The sequence below is a fragment of the Fukomys damarensis genome, unplaced genomic scaffold, assembly GCF_012274545.1.
Source record: "Fukomys damarensis isolate Sample0158 unplaced genomic scaffold, DMR_v1.0_HiC HiC_scaffold_12, whole genome shotgun sequence".
Lineage (NCBI taxonomy): Eukaryota > Metazoa > Chordata > Mammalia > Rodentia > Bathyergidae > Fukomys > Fukomys damarensis.
The window spans coordinates 52098986-52113236 of NW_022900924.1; the positions used below are offsets into that span (position 1 = coordinate 52098986).

Genomic DNA, 14251 nt, shown 5'->3' on the forward strand with positions numbered 1-14251 from the left:
CTGCTCTGGCAGCCTTGGGTCCGGCTCGGAGTCCTGGGGAGAGGACGCAGCCACGGGAAAGGACTCAGCCCACGTCGTGGCCTGAGTGTCTTGGGTCTGGCCAGGCGTAGGCACCACTGGTCCCACCCATCGCAGGCCCAGTTCCTGGCCAAGCCTCAGCAAGGCTTGGAGCAAACCGGCCGAAGGGGCCCAGCCCACAGGGTGGATACAGTCACAGGCGACACCCCGACTTCCGCTCTGCCTCCCTGAGGAGGACGGGGAAGGGGCGGAAGGCAGCAGGGGGAGGGCAAGAAAGCACCAGCCGGGCTTGGGTTCTGCCAGACGGCCTTTATTACGTCATAAAAGCAACACTAGGCACTAGACCTTGCAAAATAGTTCTGACCAACTCTAACCTCTCTGAAAGTAAAAAGCATAACCACATCTCTAAGGTTTTCAATGAACAAAAAGTTAAATACAAACTTTCATATGCAAAATAGACTATTATAATTGGTGACCTCAGAGCCAAGTACTAAATCTTCCACAGACTTTGGTGGGGGGCACCAGGGGTGGGGGAAGGGTGGGAATCGTAATGAATACAAAACTTAATTTTAGCTTAATATATAGAAAAAAAAATCTGTGAGGAAAAATAGCTTTAAATTGAAATAGTATCTTTTGAAATAAACAGCTCAGGCCAGCCCTTACGATTCCGAGGTTTATACTCAACCAGATCTGGGACAAAGTGAAGATTTAGGGTTTACGGTTACTTGGAATCCAGTTTTAAGAGTGAGCCGGGTCACCTGCTGACCACAACACAATTCTGAAGACCGCGGAGAGCCAGAGCTCCGTGGCTACAGCCGCTTCGCACAGCACGGAGCCACGCAGCCATCAGACTTGTTGTGGACCACGCCCTGCCAAAGGGTTTCTGCCTCAAACAGAGGACAGGCTAACTCCGGGGTGGTGGTTACCACTCCGCGTCAGCTCTGCCTGCTGCCGTCCCGCCCTGCAGCTGTCCCTCCTGATCTTCAGCAGGGAGCAGCACTTTGATCGACATTCCTCTCAGAAATAAATAGTTCAAGCACATCATTTAGAGTTAACTGTCACAGGCAGTGGAAAATGGCCACTGCCCAACATTTGCAAACGAGTGAGCGAATGAATACACGTGAACAAACACACGGAAAAAACAATTCATAGCATAAATCCTGCATTTCCCACATTCACAGGGAAATGACTCTTTAAAACAAGAAAACATTGATTAGCGTTTGTTCGTGTGTGGGCTGAACAGTCCAGGGCTCCAAGCAGGCACAGCCTTACAGTCAGGGTCGCAAGCAGCCCCTCTGCATCCCAAGAGGCCTCCATGCACGGTGACAGCTCAGTACCTGTGGGAGAACAGAACGGCGCAGGGACTTGGTAACCCAAGATGCATGAGGTATGTGGAGACCGCTGGGAAGAAACCGCCAGTGGCCGGAGGGAGCGGGCAACATTCTCAAAGCAGCTGCTGATGCAGGATTTCCCACACCATCTTCTTCCGGAACAGAGGCATCTGGTGCTGCGAAGAACAACACACATCACACTCTGCTGTGCCTGCAGTGCAACCTCTGCACTTCATCACGTGAACGAAGCGCAGTGCCCAGACCTTTAGGTCAGCCGTGACACCGCTGCCTGTAAAGCTAACACTCCGAACTCTACCCTACGTACCGAGCGCTGCACACGCTTAGGAAAGCGGAGCAGGACAGAACCTTACACGGTGGTGTGACAATTTCGGAGTGGGAGCATTAGCAAAAACGGAAACGTCCAAGTGGTGGCACAATAGGCAACTTCTCTATTTGCGTGTACTTTAAGAACAATCTAAAATGAGTATAATCTGCTTTCATATCGAAAAAATGACCATTCAGAAAAACACCCACACATTTCTTTCTGTTCTAAGAAATATTGCCGATTCTGCCCTAAACACAGCTTCTCTAAAGTCTCACGTCCCTGGGCTCAGAGAGCAATGGACTCCTTGAAATTGAGCAACATTAAGGAATGAAATGTTTTGCAAAACATGTTATTGCTGTGACCGTTAATCACTGCACAGGCCAATTTCCAAAGCAGAAAGACACAACAGGACACCCACTCCCTCCGAGGACGTCGGTTCGCACCAAGGTATTCACTCCGTATCCTCATGAGGGCATGGACTATGCACTTCCCTGCAGCCTGCTAGGGAGTTCCTGGTATGTGTGGAAGTCTTAACACATGATTGTTACATAGTTCAAAACATCTGCACTTTTTCTTAGTAAAACTGCTGGGACGAATCAGTAAGGAGTGCCTTTATTTTAGACTAGAATTACATGAATTCAGGGCATGCTCCTGGTTACTGATGTTGTACCAACACTCAGATCGGGCTTATGAATCCTACTACTCAATGCATACAGTGTGTCTGGGAAACAGCGGCTCCAATCGAGGCCTGATGATGTGGCACACTTTTAGCGTGGGCTGCCCACGGTTGTAAAAAGGTTGCAAATCCACTGTTGGAAACAGAACTTCTCAAGAGTTCCCAACACATCTGGGCTTCACTCAAAGAACCACAGAGAACCCAAACTAAGCAGAACAGAGAGGAAAAGTGGGATTTCCAGTACAGTCTGAAGACTCAGGCTTCTCCCTCACGGCCACAAACTCTCACATGCTCCCAAGTACTAGACACGGACCGGCACCGAGACGCACCGCACCCTCCCGGTCACACAAGACCAGGAGGCGCCTGAGTGCGGAAGCCAGCGAGAGCAGGGATCCACCCAAGGCTCGCCGCAGGGGCCCATGGGATTGAGAGCAGCTACTGCGAGAGGGGCCTCATGCACCAGGCACGGGCAACGTGTTGTCCCATACAGAAGCGAGGGGACGAGGTGGCCCGCACTCACCTGCGTAAATGTGATAGGTTTGTCCCTAGCAATATAGTCCGCATATTTACAAGTAAACATTCCACAGTCACTTCCATTTAGCTGTTGAGGAATCTCCTAAAATTACAAAAACAGAAGAAGTAAAATATCATACTATATAAATTCCTCACACATTTCTAAATATCACTGTGGAAAAAAATAACAGGTAAATGTTCAATCTGGTATTGCATAAAATGCACACACAAATATAGTTAGCTTTACTTGGTGTGGTGTAAAACTCTGCCTGTGACATGGAGTACAGGGCCCCATAGAAAAGAGAAAAGTAAAGTGGGTCCATCTGTCCACACTCTCTCAGAGAAACCCAGAGAGGGCTGGAAAATAGCTCTGGCCCAGCATGTGTGAGGCCCTATGTTCCATCCCTAGCATTGCAAAAAACCAAAAGGCAGAAGTTGAACCAGAAGGTGTATTAACAGGAAGAGCAGACAGAACTGCATCACTAGTTACAAACTTTGAGAAGGTTAAGCGCGGGTCAGTCTAAAACACCCTGAACCTCCTTCAATACTGCAGGGGTTGCTGCCCCACGCCAGGCCCAGACTGAAGGCCTTGGCTTTGGCCCCAACAGTCTCAAGAGCCAGAGAGAAGCCTCAGATCAGCTTTGTCACTGACGAGCTTCCTCGGGGCGGCATGTCCGAGGCAGATTCCTGGGCTGCCCAATCACACAGTGGCAGCCACGCGTCAGGTGTGGGAGAGAGAGGATCGCAGGGCTGGCTCCGCCTCTGGGAGACACAGTGAGACAATAGCTCAGTGTGTATTCAAAAAAGCTGCCGAACATGCATAACACATATGCAGGAGGCCTTGTAGACAGAATGATGGGTTCCAATCCACAAGAAGAGAAATCACACTTCCTATACCAGAACACGGTGTTCATCCTAGCAGACTTTCTTGAGGGGGGGCCGCGTTTGAGACAAGGTGTCCCTTTGTAGTCGAGTTGGGAATGCTCTCATGGTGCTGGTACAGGCAGCAGCACCACACCTGGCTCTGTAACAGACTATTACATTTGCTTTTTCCTCAGGAATTGTCAAGGCTTAATCTTCAATGATTCGCTGTGGAGATTAAAATGCTTTTGGATGAAGAGAGCTGAGCACCCTGTGGAGGTCAGGACTAGATTGAGTTCATGCGGCTTACTTCAAAGGGAGGCAGGCACAACTCAAGGCTGGATCACTTTCCAACTATGAACTGAGACTCAAGTCTTGTAAGATACAAAGAACATTCATAAGCAGCTTGCTTGACTCCTGATAACCATGCCATGGGGCCCTACGACCTAAATATACAAATCCCCAAGTAAATTTTGGACAAGAACTTGCAACCACCGAGAAGACAAGTGGACTTAAATGTTCTGTTTCCCAATTCTGAGAGACATGGTGGCACCAAGCTTGACGTGGTGTGGCCATCCTGAGCCATAACCACTACGGCTGCCCAGAGCAACCTGGTCAGTGCTCCCCACCCCAGAAATGGACAAAACCATCGAGTGGTGTGTGGCACTTATCTGACCAGATCCAGGCACAGCGACAGCAGAATGTACCTGAAACCTTCGCCTGTGCCATTAGCTTGAGATGAACCATCCCCATTATGGCCTGGATGATATGACTTTTGTCCTGACTGCTTTCTAAGCCCCCTCCTTCTACCCAAATGGTGAGGACCCGCTGAGACTGTGACACTGGGCCTGCCTGACACCGTCTCTGCTCTTTGGGACTGATTCTCATATTCTGGGACTGGGTTTTCCCGAAACAGTGTAATGAACATTTACATTTGCAGCAAGAAGACAAAGGCTAAGGAACCATCTCGGCTGAAGTAGTAGCTGGAGGTTTACAAGTAAGTGGTTCTGAGAGCTGTACGTTAGGGCAGGGGATTTAGTTCAGTGACAGTGTGTGCTTAGCATGCAGGAGGTCCTGAGTTCAATCCCCAGCGCCACAAAAGTACAAACCACATAGACTTGAGGCGAGGGAAGAAGTCAAGTCTGAATAATACAACGTTAACCAAGTTCGGCAAATACACAAGGTCATCACTTACGTGCGGCTTCATGCTGTAGCGTGTCCACTCTAACAGATTCAGATCAATGTTTCTTTTGGTCTTGCTTTCGTCCTGTAAATACTGACTAAAGAAAACAACAAAGGACATACCCATGAGACTAAGCACTGTGATTACAAAAGACTCTGACGGTTAACAGATAACGCCATTCTAAAAACTACACCCACCAGGCTTTCAAAACTGTGACTGCTTTTCGGTTTTTAAATTTTGGGTTCCTTTTTCTACTAACAAAAACTTTACATGCTTATCTTAAATAATTAAAACATATACAGTGAGGTAAAGAGACAAATATCCCTATAAGCCAAGGAGGGTGGCACAGGCCTGTAATTCTTTGGAGGCAGAGGCAGGATTGTATGTTTGAGCCCAACCTGGTCAACTTTGCAAAACTCAGTCCCAAAATAAAATGGCCTGGGGCTGTAGCTCTGCGGCAATGTCCTTGGGTTCAATCCCCAAACCACACAGAAAAACAAAACAAACAGAAACCCAAAAGAAAAGACCCCTACAATAACCACTGTGTAAGTAATCACCATTACCAACTTGCTGTGTTTTTCTTCTAGATTTCTACTACCACACATACAACTTAAGAGCATGCATTTTAGGGCTGGGGATTTAGTTTAGTGGTGCCACGCCTGCCTCACAAGCACAAGATCCTGAGGTCAATCCCCAGTACTGCAAAAAAAAAAACAAAACAAAAAACAAAAAAAAAAAACCCATACATTTTATTCAGTTCACAAGTAGTTCACTTGAGCCGGGCATGGTGGCGCATGCCTGTAATCCCAGCACTTGGGAGGCTGAGGCAGAAGGATCGCTGTGAGTTCGAGACCAGCCTGGGCTACTTAGTGAGTTCCAGGTCAGACTCAACTACATAGTGAGACCCTGTCTTAAAAAACCAAAAAACAAACAAACAAAAGTAGTTCACTTTACAGTTTTTTTCCCCCACTTCAAAACAGATATGAAACAAGATATGTGGCCTGGACTCTGGAAAAAAAGGTGCTGGGCATGAAAAAAGGTAAGAAATCTATTCTAAAATAAAAGGCAATAAATAAACATTTTTTTTTCTTTTTCTTTTCTCTGCACTCAGCTACTCTCCTAGTCCTTTTTAATTATGAGACAGGTTCTCACTAATTTGCTAAGTTGCCCAGGCTGGAACTAAACTTTTGCAACCCTCCTGACTCAGCCTCCCTGAGTTCTGAGATTACAGTGGGGCACCATGCCTGGCAAACACATTTCTGAACTTGACTGATTCCTGGACTTGGGAAAAAAGCTATGAAAGATAACAAAAAATCAGAACATGGACCATATATTACATATTATATATTGTTACTTTCTTAAGTGTGATAACAGCATTGCAGTTGCACAGAATTTATGCATTTTTTTTAAGCACTAAGTGATTTTTACCCACATCTTCAGGTTATGAAATTTAGTACTCATACATCTAGTTCTCATCCTAACCGAATATAAGTTAAGCCTGTGCAAAACTTGTGTTAATTTGATCTAAAATGTGCCTGAAAAGCTCATGTGTTCAGATGCGGGACTCTTGGAAAGTGAGTGGATCATGGGGTTTTAACCTCATCAACTGAGGAGAGGAGGGCTCGGAATTTAGCTCAGTGGTTCTGGCGCCTGCCTCACAAGCACAAGAACCAGAGTTCGATTCCTGGTACCAATAAACAAAAAACAAACAAACAAACAAATAAATAGATGAGCAGAGTGCCTGGGGCGGGGCTGGTGGAGGAAGCGAGACCCAGGGAGTAACCTGGAGAAGTCTGTTCTTGTTGCCAGCCCCTCCTTCTCTTACCTCTTCCCCTGCCTCTCCCAGCTTTCTGGCTACCCTGAGATCAGATGAGCAGCCTTCCCCTGCCAAGCTGCCTCTGCCTGGGAGCCAGCCAACCATGGACCGAGACCTCTGCAACTGTGAGCTAGAATACACCTGTCCTCCCCTCCCCAGCTGTGGGTGTCAGGTCTTTGGCTGCAGTGAAGGGACCGACGACACACACCAGCATGTAGACTCTCACTAGAGGCCACAGCACTGCCAAGGGGGTGAAGGCTGGTTCTCTGGGGGTAAAAATCTCAGGTATTTCCATGCTTTGCAGTACAGGGAATAAACAGCACACACAGGGCTCGATGGGGTCTGCGGTTGCAGAATCCTCTTGGAACATACACCTGCTGGATACGGGGAGCTACTGGACCTGCAGGAGCTGCCCACAAATCCCACACCTTCATTCACACACTGCCCTCTGGAGTGGGCACCATGGTATGTGGCTATAATCCCAGCTACTTGGGAGACTGAGACAGAAGGATCACAAATTTGAGGCTGGCCTTAGCAGAACCCTAACTCAAAATTAAAAAGGGCCAGGCGCAGTGGCACACACCTATAATCCCCACACTCGCGAGGATGAGGCAAGACAATCACTGCAAGTGTAAGGCCACCCTGGGCTATATAGCTCAAGGCCAGCCTGAACTGAAGGCGAGACTGTCTCACAAAACAAAAAACAAAACAAAACAAAACAATCCTGAAAAGGCCTGGGGATGTAACCCCCAGTATTACCAAATAAAAACATTACCTGAGTTCAATGTGATAAACCCAACTATCAGTAGAAAGCAGACATGAGTCAGCTTCAGAATTTATAGGGCTAACACTCCCCGACTAACGTTTATTAGAACATCGGAATACAGAGGTGCCTTGGTTCACAAACTTAAGTCATTCCCAGTTCTGGAGACGATGGCCATGGTAGCGTTTATCACCAGATGTGAAATTCACAAACAGCGACAAAGTTTTACTCAACACTTCTGTTCACAAACAGAAGCATTCATGAACCGAGGTATTACTTTAATGTCAGTGCCAAAGAAACCTAATTCAAATCATAGGATTCTGATCAAGATATACTTCTCGGGGCACAGTGGTACACGCCTGTAATCCCAGAGCTCTGGGAGGCTGAGACAGGAGAATCAACAGTTCAAGCCCAATCCGGGCAACAGGTGATTTTGTAAGATGCTGTTCCAAACTGTAAAAGCTGAGAAAGGCCTAGGGATGTAGCTCAGTGCAGACTCTTCATTCAATCGCCAGTGACACACACACATGCAAACTTGCTTTCAATGATGATCCTAGTAAGACCTCAGCTGAGATCATATATTAGGTTATTTTTAGACAAAAAGATGTGTTCCCAAAAAGTCCTGAGCCCGCCGTGCAGTGAGACTGCGGCCCAGGGTCTCCTCGGCCACGTCACAGAGTACGCCTCCCCGCCTGAACTTACAGGAGAATCTCACAGATCCTGTGGCCTTTCTGTCCCATAGAATCCAGATATTTAAGACACTTTTTTCTTAGGTCCATCACCTGTAATAGGAAAATACAACATCTAGAAACAGAAAGATCTTAAGTATTAACAGAAGCAACAGTTTTACTTCCAAAAAGAAAAGCATGTTTTAAAGAACCTAACATAAATGGATGTAGACACATTATTAGGTTTAAGAAAAAGTTACAAAAAGTCATAGACTGTGAGTTTAATATATTTCTATTCCTAGATGAAGCCTGGGAATTTTTCACCAAAACATTAGTGGTCCTCTCAGTGCAGTGGGAAATTTCTGCTTTTTCTTTTTATCTTCATCTTTCTTTCTTTCTTTTTTAATATGGTACTGGGGATTGAACTCGGGCCCTTGTACTTGCCAGGCAGGCAGCAGAACCACTGAGCCAAATCCCTGGCCCCTGCCTTCATTTTTCTATAACAAACATATACCATCTTATGAACAAACTAAAAAAAAAAAAACCAACAACAACAACAACAACAAAAATCAGGAAAAAAATTATTTTGCTATAAACAAAAGCTGTTCAAGCAGAGGCCAGGTCTTCTGGCTCCGGAAGTCCTGCGGCCTTGAGCACTGAGAGTGCTCCGCAGAGTGCGCTGTCACCTAACCCTGGGCCTTGCAGGGCCCTGCACTGGGCAGACCAGAGCAGGCCTCACCTCCGACAGTCTGCGCCCCCAGCACTGCTTTCCACTCACCACCAGGCTCCAGTGCACCTTCCGATGGATGGGCACCAGGATAAGCTCTTGCTCAAAGAGATTCACTCCTTTGGTCCATCTTTTCACGGCTTGGTAACCCCCAGACTTTAATTTAGGGTAGAAGAAAGTACTGAATGCGTGAAGGGCTGGGTAGCCTTGCTTTTTATTTCTTTCCACTAGAAGATTCATGTAAAAATTAATGACCTGTAGAATACCAGGAGAGTAAAAGTTGGAACATGGCAAATAGATCATCAGAATTAAATTTTGCTTGAGTTAGTATGAAGTAAAAGTGAGATGTGTAGGGATGAGAGGAATTAAAAATGGGAATAAAAGGACCAGATATGGAAGACGACAGAAAAAATGGATCAGTGCAAAATGGGTGAGAGAAAGAGAATGCAGGGCTGGGGTATAGCTCAGGGGGCCCCCGGATTGAACCGCCAGCACAATCACCAGAAAAAAGAAAAAAAGGAGCGAAGCTTCCAAGAGCCAAGAAGTCTGCAACAATGAAATGGTCCATGCAGCTGTATCACACAGAAGGTAGGCAGGAAGACTGACTCCAAGTGAGCCTCCCCACAGAGAAGTTACATCTCTACTAACCGCACTAGCTGGAAGGGGACACACCAAAATATGGACAGTACTTTTAAACAATTAGTTACCTTTCCTGCATTTTCCAAACCTCCTGTAATAAATGTGTTTATAAGGTGTTTTAAATATGTTGTGTTTACAACAAAATATTCTACTTTTAAAACGAGGTGCTTTCAGGTCACGGCACTGGGGGAGGGGCAGGAAAGGCAAAGGAAGGAAACGCTGCAGAGACCGCAGCCGGGCAAGAACCCACTAGCAAAGTGCGGAGAACAATGAAGAACTATGAGGAATGAGCTCTCGCTAAATACGTAAGGAGACACGGTAACGGGTGGGCAGCTTCGGCCTTCTGCAGCTTACACTTACTGTGCTTGGCCATGTGTGTCCCTCCGGAGGTGTAGGGGCTGTGGGGAGTGACCAGGCCTGAAGGGCCCCCTCCGGGTGGGACAGAGCCCTGGTCCCGGCTGTTCTCTGCCACCCATGAGGACCCCAGTGCCCTCCCATGGCACAGTGAATGATACATTTCTATTCTTCATGAATCATCTGCCTTGTCTGTGGTATTTTATTACAGCAGCAGGAACGGACAAAGACATCATTCAAATAAAATACCTTCCATTTATCAGGTATACCCAGGGTTTCTGGAAATGCCATCGAAGGCTAATAAATAAAATGATGGATAAATATAGATCCAAAAGACAGAAATGGTGTAGCAAACAGTACCTTTTCAAGGTTCAGTATGTTGTTGTTTTTTTTTTTTTAAATTCACTTATTTTACCAACCTCTTATAAACGGGTGTGACAACTTCTGCCAGCTTGAACCACCAGCAGTACACACGTGACTGTCCCACTCGTGGTTCAGAGCCGCCCGGCAGCAAGATGCGAACTACAGCCCCGTTGCCAATGTGATACCTCACTTTGGTTATGGACAGTAAATAGTTAAACCTAATGACAGTTGAGGGAAAAAAGACAACTGACCTCGTCATTAAGCCAGTGATAGTTCTTTAGGGTCTGGATATCTCCCCGAGTAATCCGCAGCTTGAAAGCACTACTCAGGATCTCATCCTGAGGGCCATGGCCCAGGGCGTTACTGATTTCTCTCTCCATGTCCTGAATGAGAAAGCCCAGAGGTCACCACTTTAACACAGAACCACTATCCATGTGTGTAAGACAGAAGAAAGCCGTTCGTGTCAACAGGATCTTGACTCTGAGAAAAATATATTTCTGAGACTTATCAAATTGCATAAAATTGTTCCAACTTAACAAAGCAATCCTACTAATGGGCGACCTCTCTGTTGAATAGCTGGCTTCTCTATTCTAAAGAAGTGTGCAGATAAATGCATATCTAAGCTACAAAACTGAATCTGTAAGCCCAATCAAAATGATTCTCATCTGCATGTTTTTACAGTGCTTCTCTCCAACACATACAATCGCTACTCTGTGACTTTCTCCGCGCCTCTGTGCCCAACACAGGAAGTACTCAAAAGAGACACAGCAAATAGGACACCACATACCAAGTCTACAGGGGGAGGGACAGGGAGTAGGGCCACCTTTAAATAAGGATTTTAGCTACTTTCACTTCCGTGTTTTAAAAACACTTGCAATGTACTTATTCTCAATACCATACTATGTAACTCAACATGTCCAAAATGTAGAAAAGGAGTCGACAGAGAATCCATTATAATTCCCTCTGTTAGGTACCTTCGCAGATCACCGCGATCGAGGTAGCCAAAGCGAGCAGACCTGGGGCCTGAGTTTTGCACATTTGTGTCTCTGGACAAGCTTAGAGTAAATAAAGTTATTTAACAACATGCTTTTATTCTGACCAACACAAGGAACAGTACCTCTGTCAGTTCAAGGAGATCATCTGTTCTTCTGTCCCTCTCTTTGCCTGAGAAATTCTTTTCCTTTGCCTCAAGTATCGACATTTTCCTTCTGAGAAAGCCATTGCTTCCGCTGCCCAGGCGGAGTCGGGCTGACACTTCTTCCGACAGATCAGGCTCCAGCTGGTGTCCCCTCCTCTGAGCAAAAAGTTTCTACGTTCTATTGCCATGTTTGATACTCGCACATATCACACACATCACACATGAGCTAGAAGACAGTGTCAGAATCTTGAAAGGAAAGACAATTAGCAAATCTTCCAGACAAGTAAGGATTTAGCAAATCTGCTTGGCCTAGCAAGGAAGACTAAAAAACCTATGAGGAGCTAGGCCTCCCCGGGTACCTCAATTACAAAGCACGAAAAAGGCCGGGTGTGGGAACACAGCAAATCCTAGTCTGAGCGATAGTGAGTTCATGGCCACCTCTAACTACATAGCAAGACTCCATCTCAAAACACAAAAAATGGAACAGAACACTCACCACTTTTTCTGGAAATGGCAAGAAAAGTTATTTTCAGTTCTATCCCATTTAAAATTAACGTGGTTAAAAGACATTCTGAAATGTTTACACAGCACAAACTATGACCTATAGCCTCCATCACTGAGGCTGAACTATGGCTACCCTGACACTGAATGAATGCACTCTATTTCGTCTTCTTAATTTAATCACGCCTGTATGACAAGGCCTCCACAGAAGCCCACGGGTTGGGAGCTTTCAGACTGCTCCACAAGCGGAATCACCCAAGGGCAGCTGCCCTTAAGAGGACAGGGACACTCCTGGCCACATCTCCCATCCTGGCTCTCTGAATCTCCCTTCCACCTGGCTATTCATTTGTATACTTTCTAGTATCCTACACAATAAATGGGAAAACATAAGGGGGTACTCAAAACATGAATGTAGTAGGCCAAGCATGGTGGTACATTGCTATAATCCCAGCCCTTGGGAGGCTGAGGCAGGAGGATCGCTGTGAGTTTGAGGCCAGCCTGGGCTACATAGTGAGTTCCAGGGCAGTCTCAACTACATAGTGAGACCCTGTCTCAAAAAATAAATAAATAAATAAATAAAATAAAAATAAAAACAAAAACAACAACTTCAACATTCATTTACCCCTCACTTTTTGGAAAATGAACACCTATGTGATTACTACTCAGTTCAATGAAAAGAATCCCGCACACTCCAGAAACTCTGCTAAGTCCCTCCCCTCCCAGAGCCCACAGAACTGTTAATACTAGATTTATGTCATCTACCAGGAAAACTATTTTGAAATTAGGAAATTCAGGGCTGGGGTGTAGCTCTGGTCGGGTGCTTGCCTAGCATGAGTGAGACCCTAGGTTCAACCCTAGCATTGACAAAGATTAAAAAATTAAAATAGAGAAATGTGTTTAGAAGTAAGAGTTGTGGACTTGAATCACAGTAGTTGGAAGACAGTGCACCGCACCCTTCATTCCAGCCAGTGCCAGGGCCTTCCTTAGGTTCAGTAAGCAGGGGGCAGGGTGCGTCCCTGAGTGGGGTTTTAAAATACTCCCGTGCTGTCTGTTCTCTCTCAGCTTTAGATCCCCTCCTTTTAGTTTATTTTTAAAGAGATTCCAAGCTGGTCTCAAAATTCTGGGCTCAAGTGATTCTGTGTCAGTCTCCTAAGTTGCTGGGATTACAGGTGCTTCATTTTAGTTTGTGCTCTACACATGACAAATAATCATTAGTATTAACTGACCCCAACTCTGAACCAATGGAGTGGGGACCATTAGAAAAAAGCTCTAAAACTTAGGACTCAAGGCTTGACTCAGGCTTTGGAAGGCTCTTCTTTTTGCTTTCAGTACTGAAGACTGCACTGAGGGCCTTGAGCATGCTAGGCAAGCACTCTGACACTGAGCTATATTTCCAGCCCATTTTTATTTTAAGATAGGGTCTGGGCCGGGGATTTAGCTCAGTGGTTCGGTAGCCTAGCGCAAGGACCTGAGTTCAATCCCCGGAATAAAAAAAAAAAAAAAAAAAAAAAAAAAAGACAGTCTTGCTAAGTGTACAGGCTGGCTTTGAACTTGCAATCTTCCTGCCTCAGCCTCCCAAACAAGACGACAAGTGTGCACCAACATGCTGGCTTGAAGACTAACTCTTAAGAAGTACAATCAGAAAACACAAATTTAACCAGACTTAAAGCAGATCCCCTATACTTCTGTAATTCTATGTACCTAAAATATGAATAATCTGTAACTTTAAGTTGCATTTAATGTAGGACCGTACTTTCAATTCCAGATACTGAATGTTTGCCCAAACACGTTGCCATTATTAAAACTGTTAGTACTGCTATGGAGATCACTGGACACTTACTTTATTACTTAATGTAAAGTCCTATAAAGCATTAGATTGCTAGTGTTTTGGGGTATTTTTGGTACTGGGGATCGAACTTGGGCCCTGCGCTTGAAAGGCAGGCACCAGAACCCCGCCCCCCCCCACTGTTTTCAAGTTATGAAACCTAAAATGTGAAACTCTGAAAACAAAGTCCTGAACATATCATATCTTTCGCAAAAAAACAAAACAAAACAAAAAGCATAAATAAAGTAGGGCTGGGGATTTAGCTCAGTGGTTTGGTGGCCTGCCTTGCAAGCTCAAAGAGCTGAGTTCAATCCCCGGTACCAAAAAAACAAACAAACAAAAAAAAGCATATCGTATCTTTCCTAGAAATGATTTTTGAACACTTTTCCAAAGGAAGTCACCCAACCGATATGAATGTTGTTACAGGTGGCTCCTGGAGACAGGAATCTCATCTTCATAGAAGGGAAACAAAATGTGCACATCTTTGAAGCTTGCTGCTTTTGCAAAGAAAATAATGGAATTAGAAATCCAAGTAATGTGTATCATGTCT

The 14251-nt window shown here is 45.5% G+C and overlaps 1 protein-coding gene across 2 annotated transcripts in view; it reads right to left on the reverse strand.

The window, feature by feature from the left end:
* Positions 1 to 654: 654 nt before the first annotated feature.
* Positions 655 to 14251, reverse strand: part of Senp2 (SUMO specific peptidase 2) — a 30611-nt gene continuing 17014 nt past the window's right edge. For both annotated transcript variants that reach the window (XM_033762589.1, XM_033762588.1), the window contains 7 exons: positions 11355 to 11531; positions 10489 to 10620; positions 8933 to 9136; positions 8189 to 8268; positions 4920 to 5004; positions 2871 to 2966; positions 655 to 1525 (listed from right to left, as the gene is read on the reverse strand). In XM_033762589.1, the coding sequence (XP_033618480.1) occupies positions 1463 to 1525; positions 2871 to 2966; positions 4920 to 5004; positions 8189 to 8268; positions 8933 to 9136; positions 10489 to 10620; positions 11355 to 11531 (837 nt within the window). In that variant the 3' untranslated portion in view covers positions 655 to 1462. The remainder of the gene's footprint in view (positions 1526 to 2870; positions 2967 to 4919; positions 5005 to 8188; positions 8269 to 8932; positions 9137 to 10488; positions 10621 to 11354; positions 11532 to 14251) is intronic.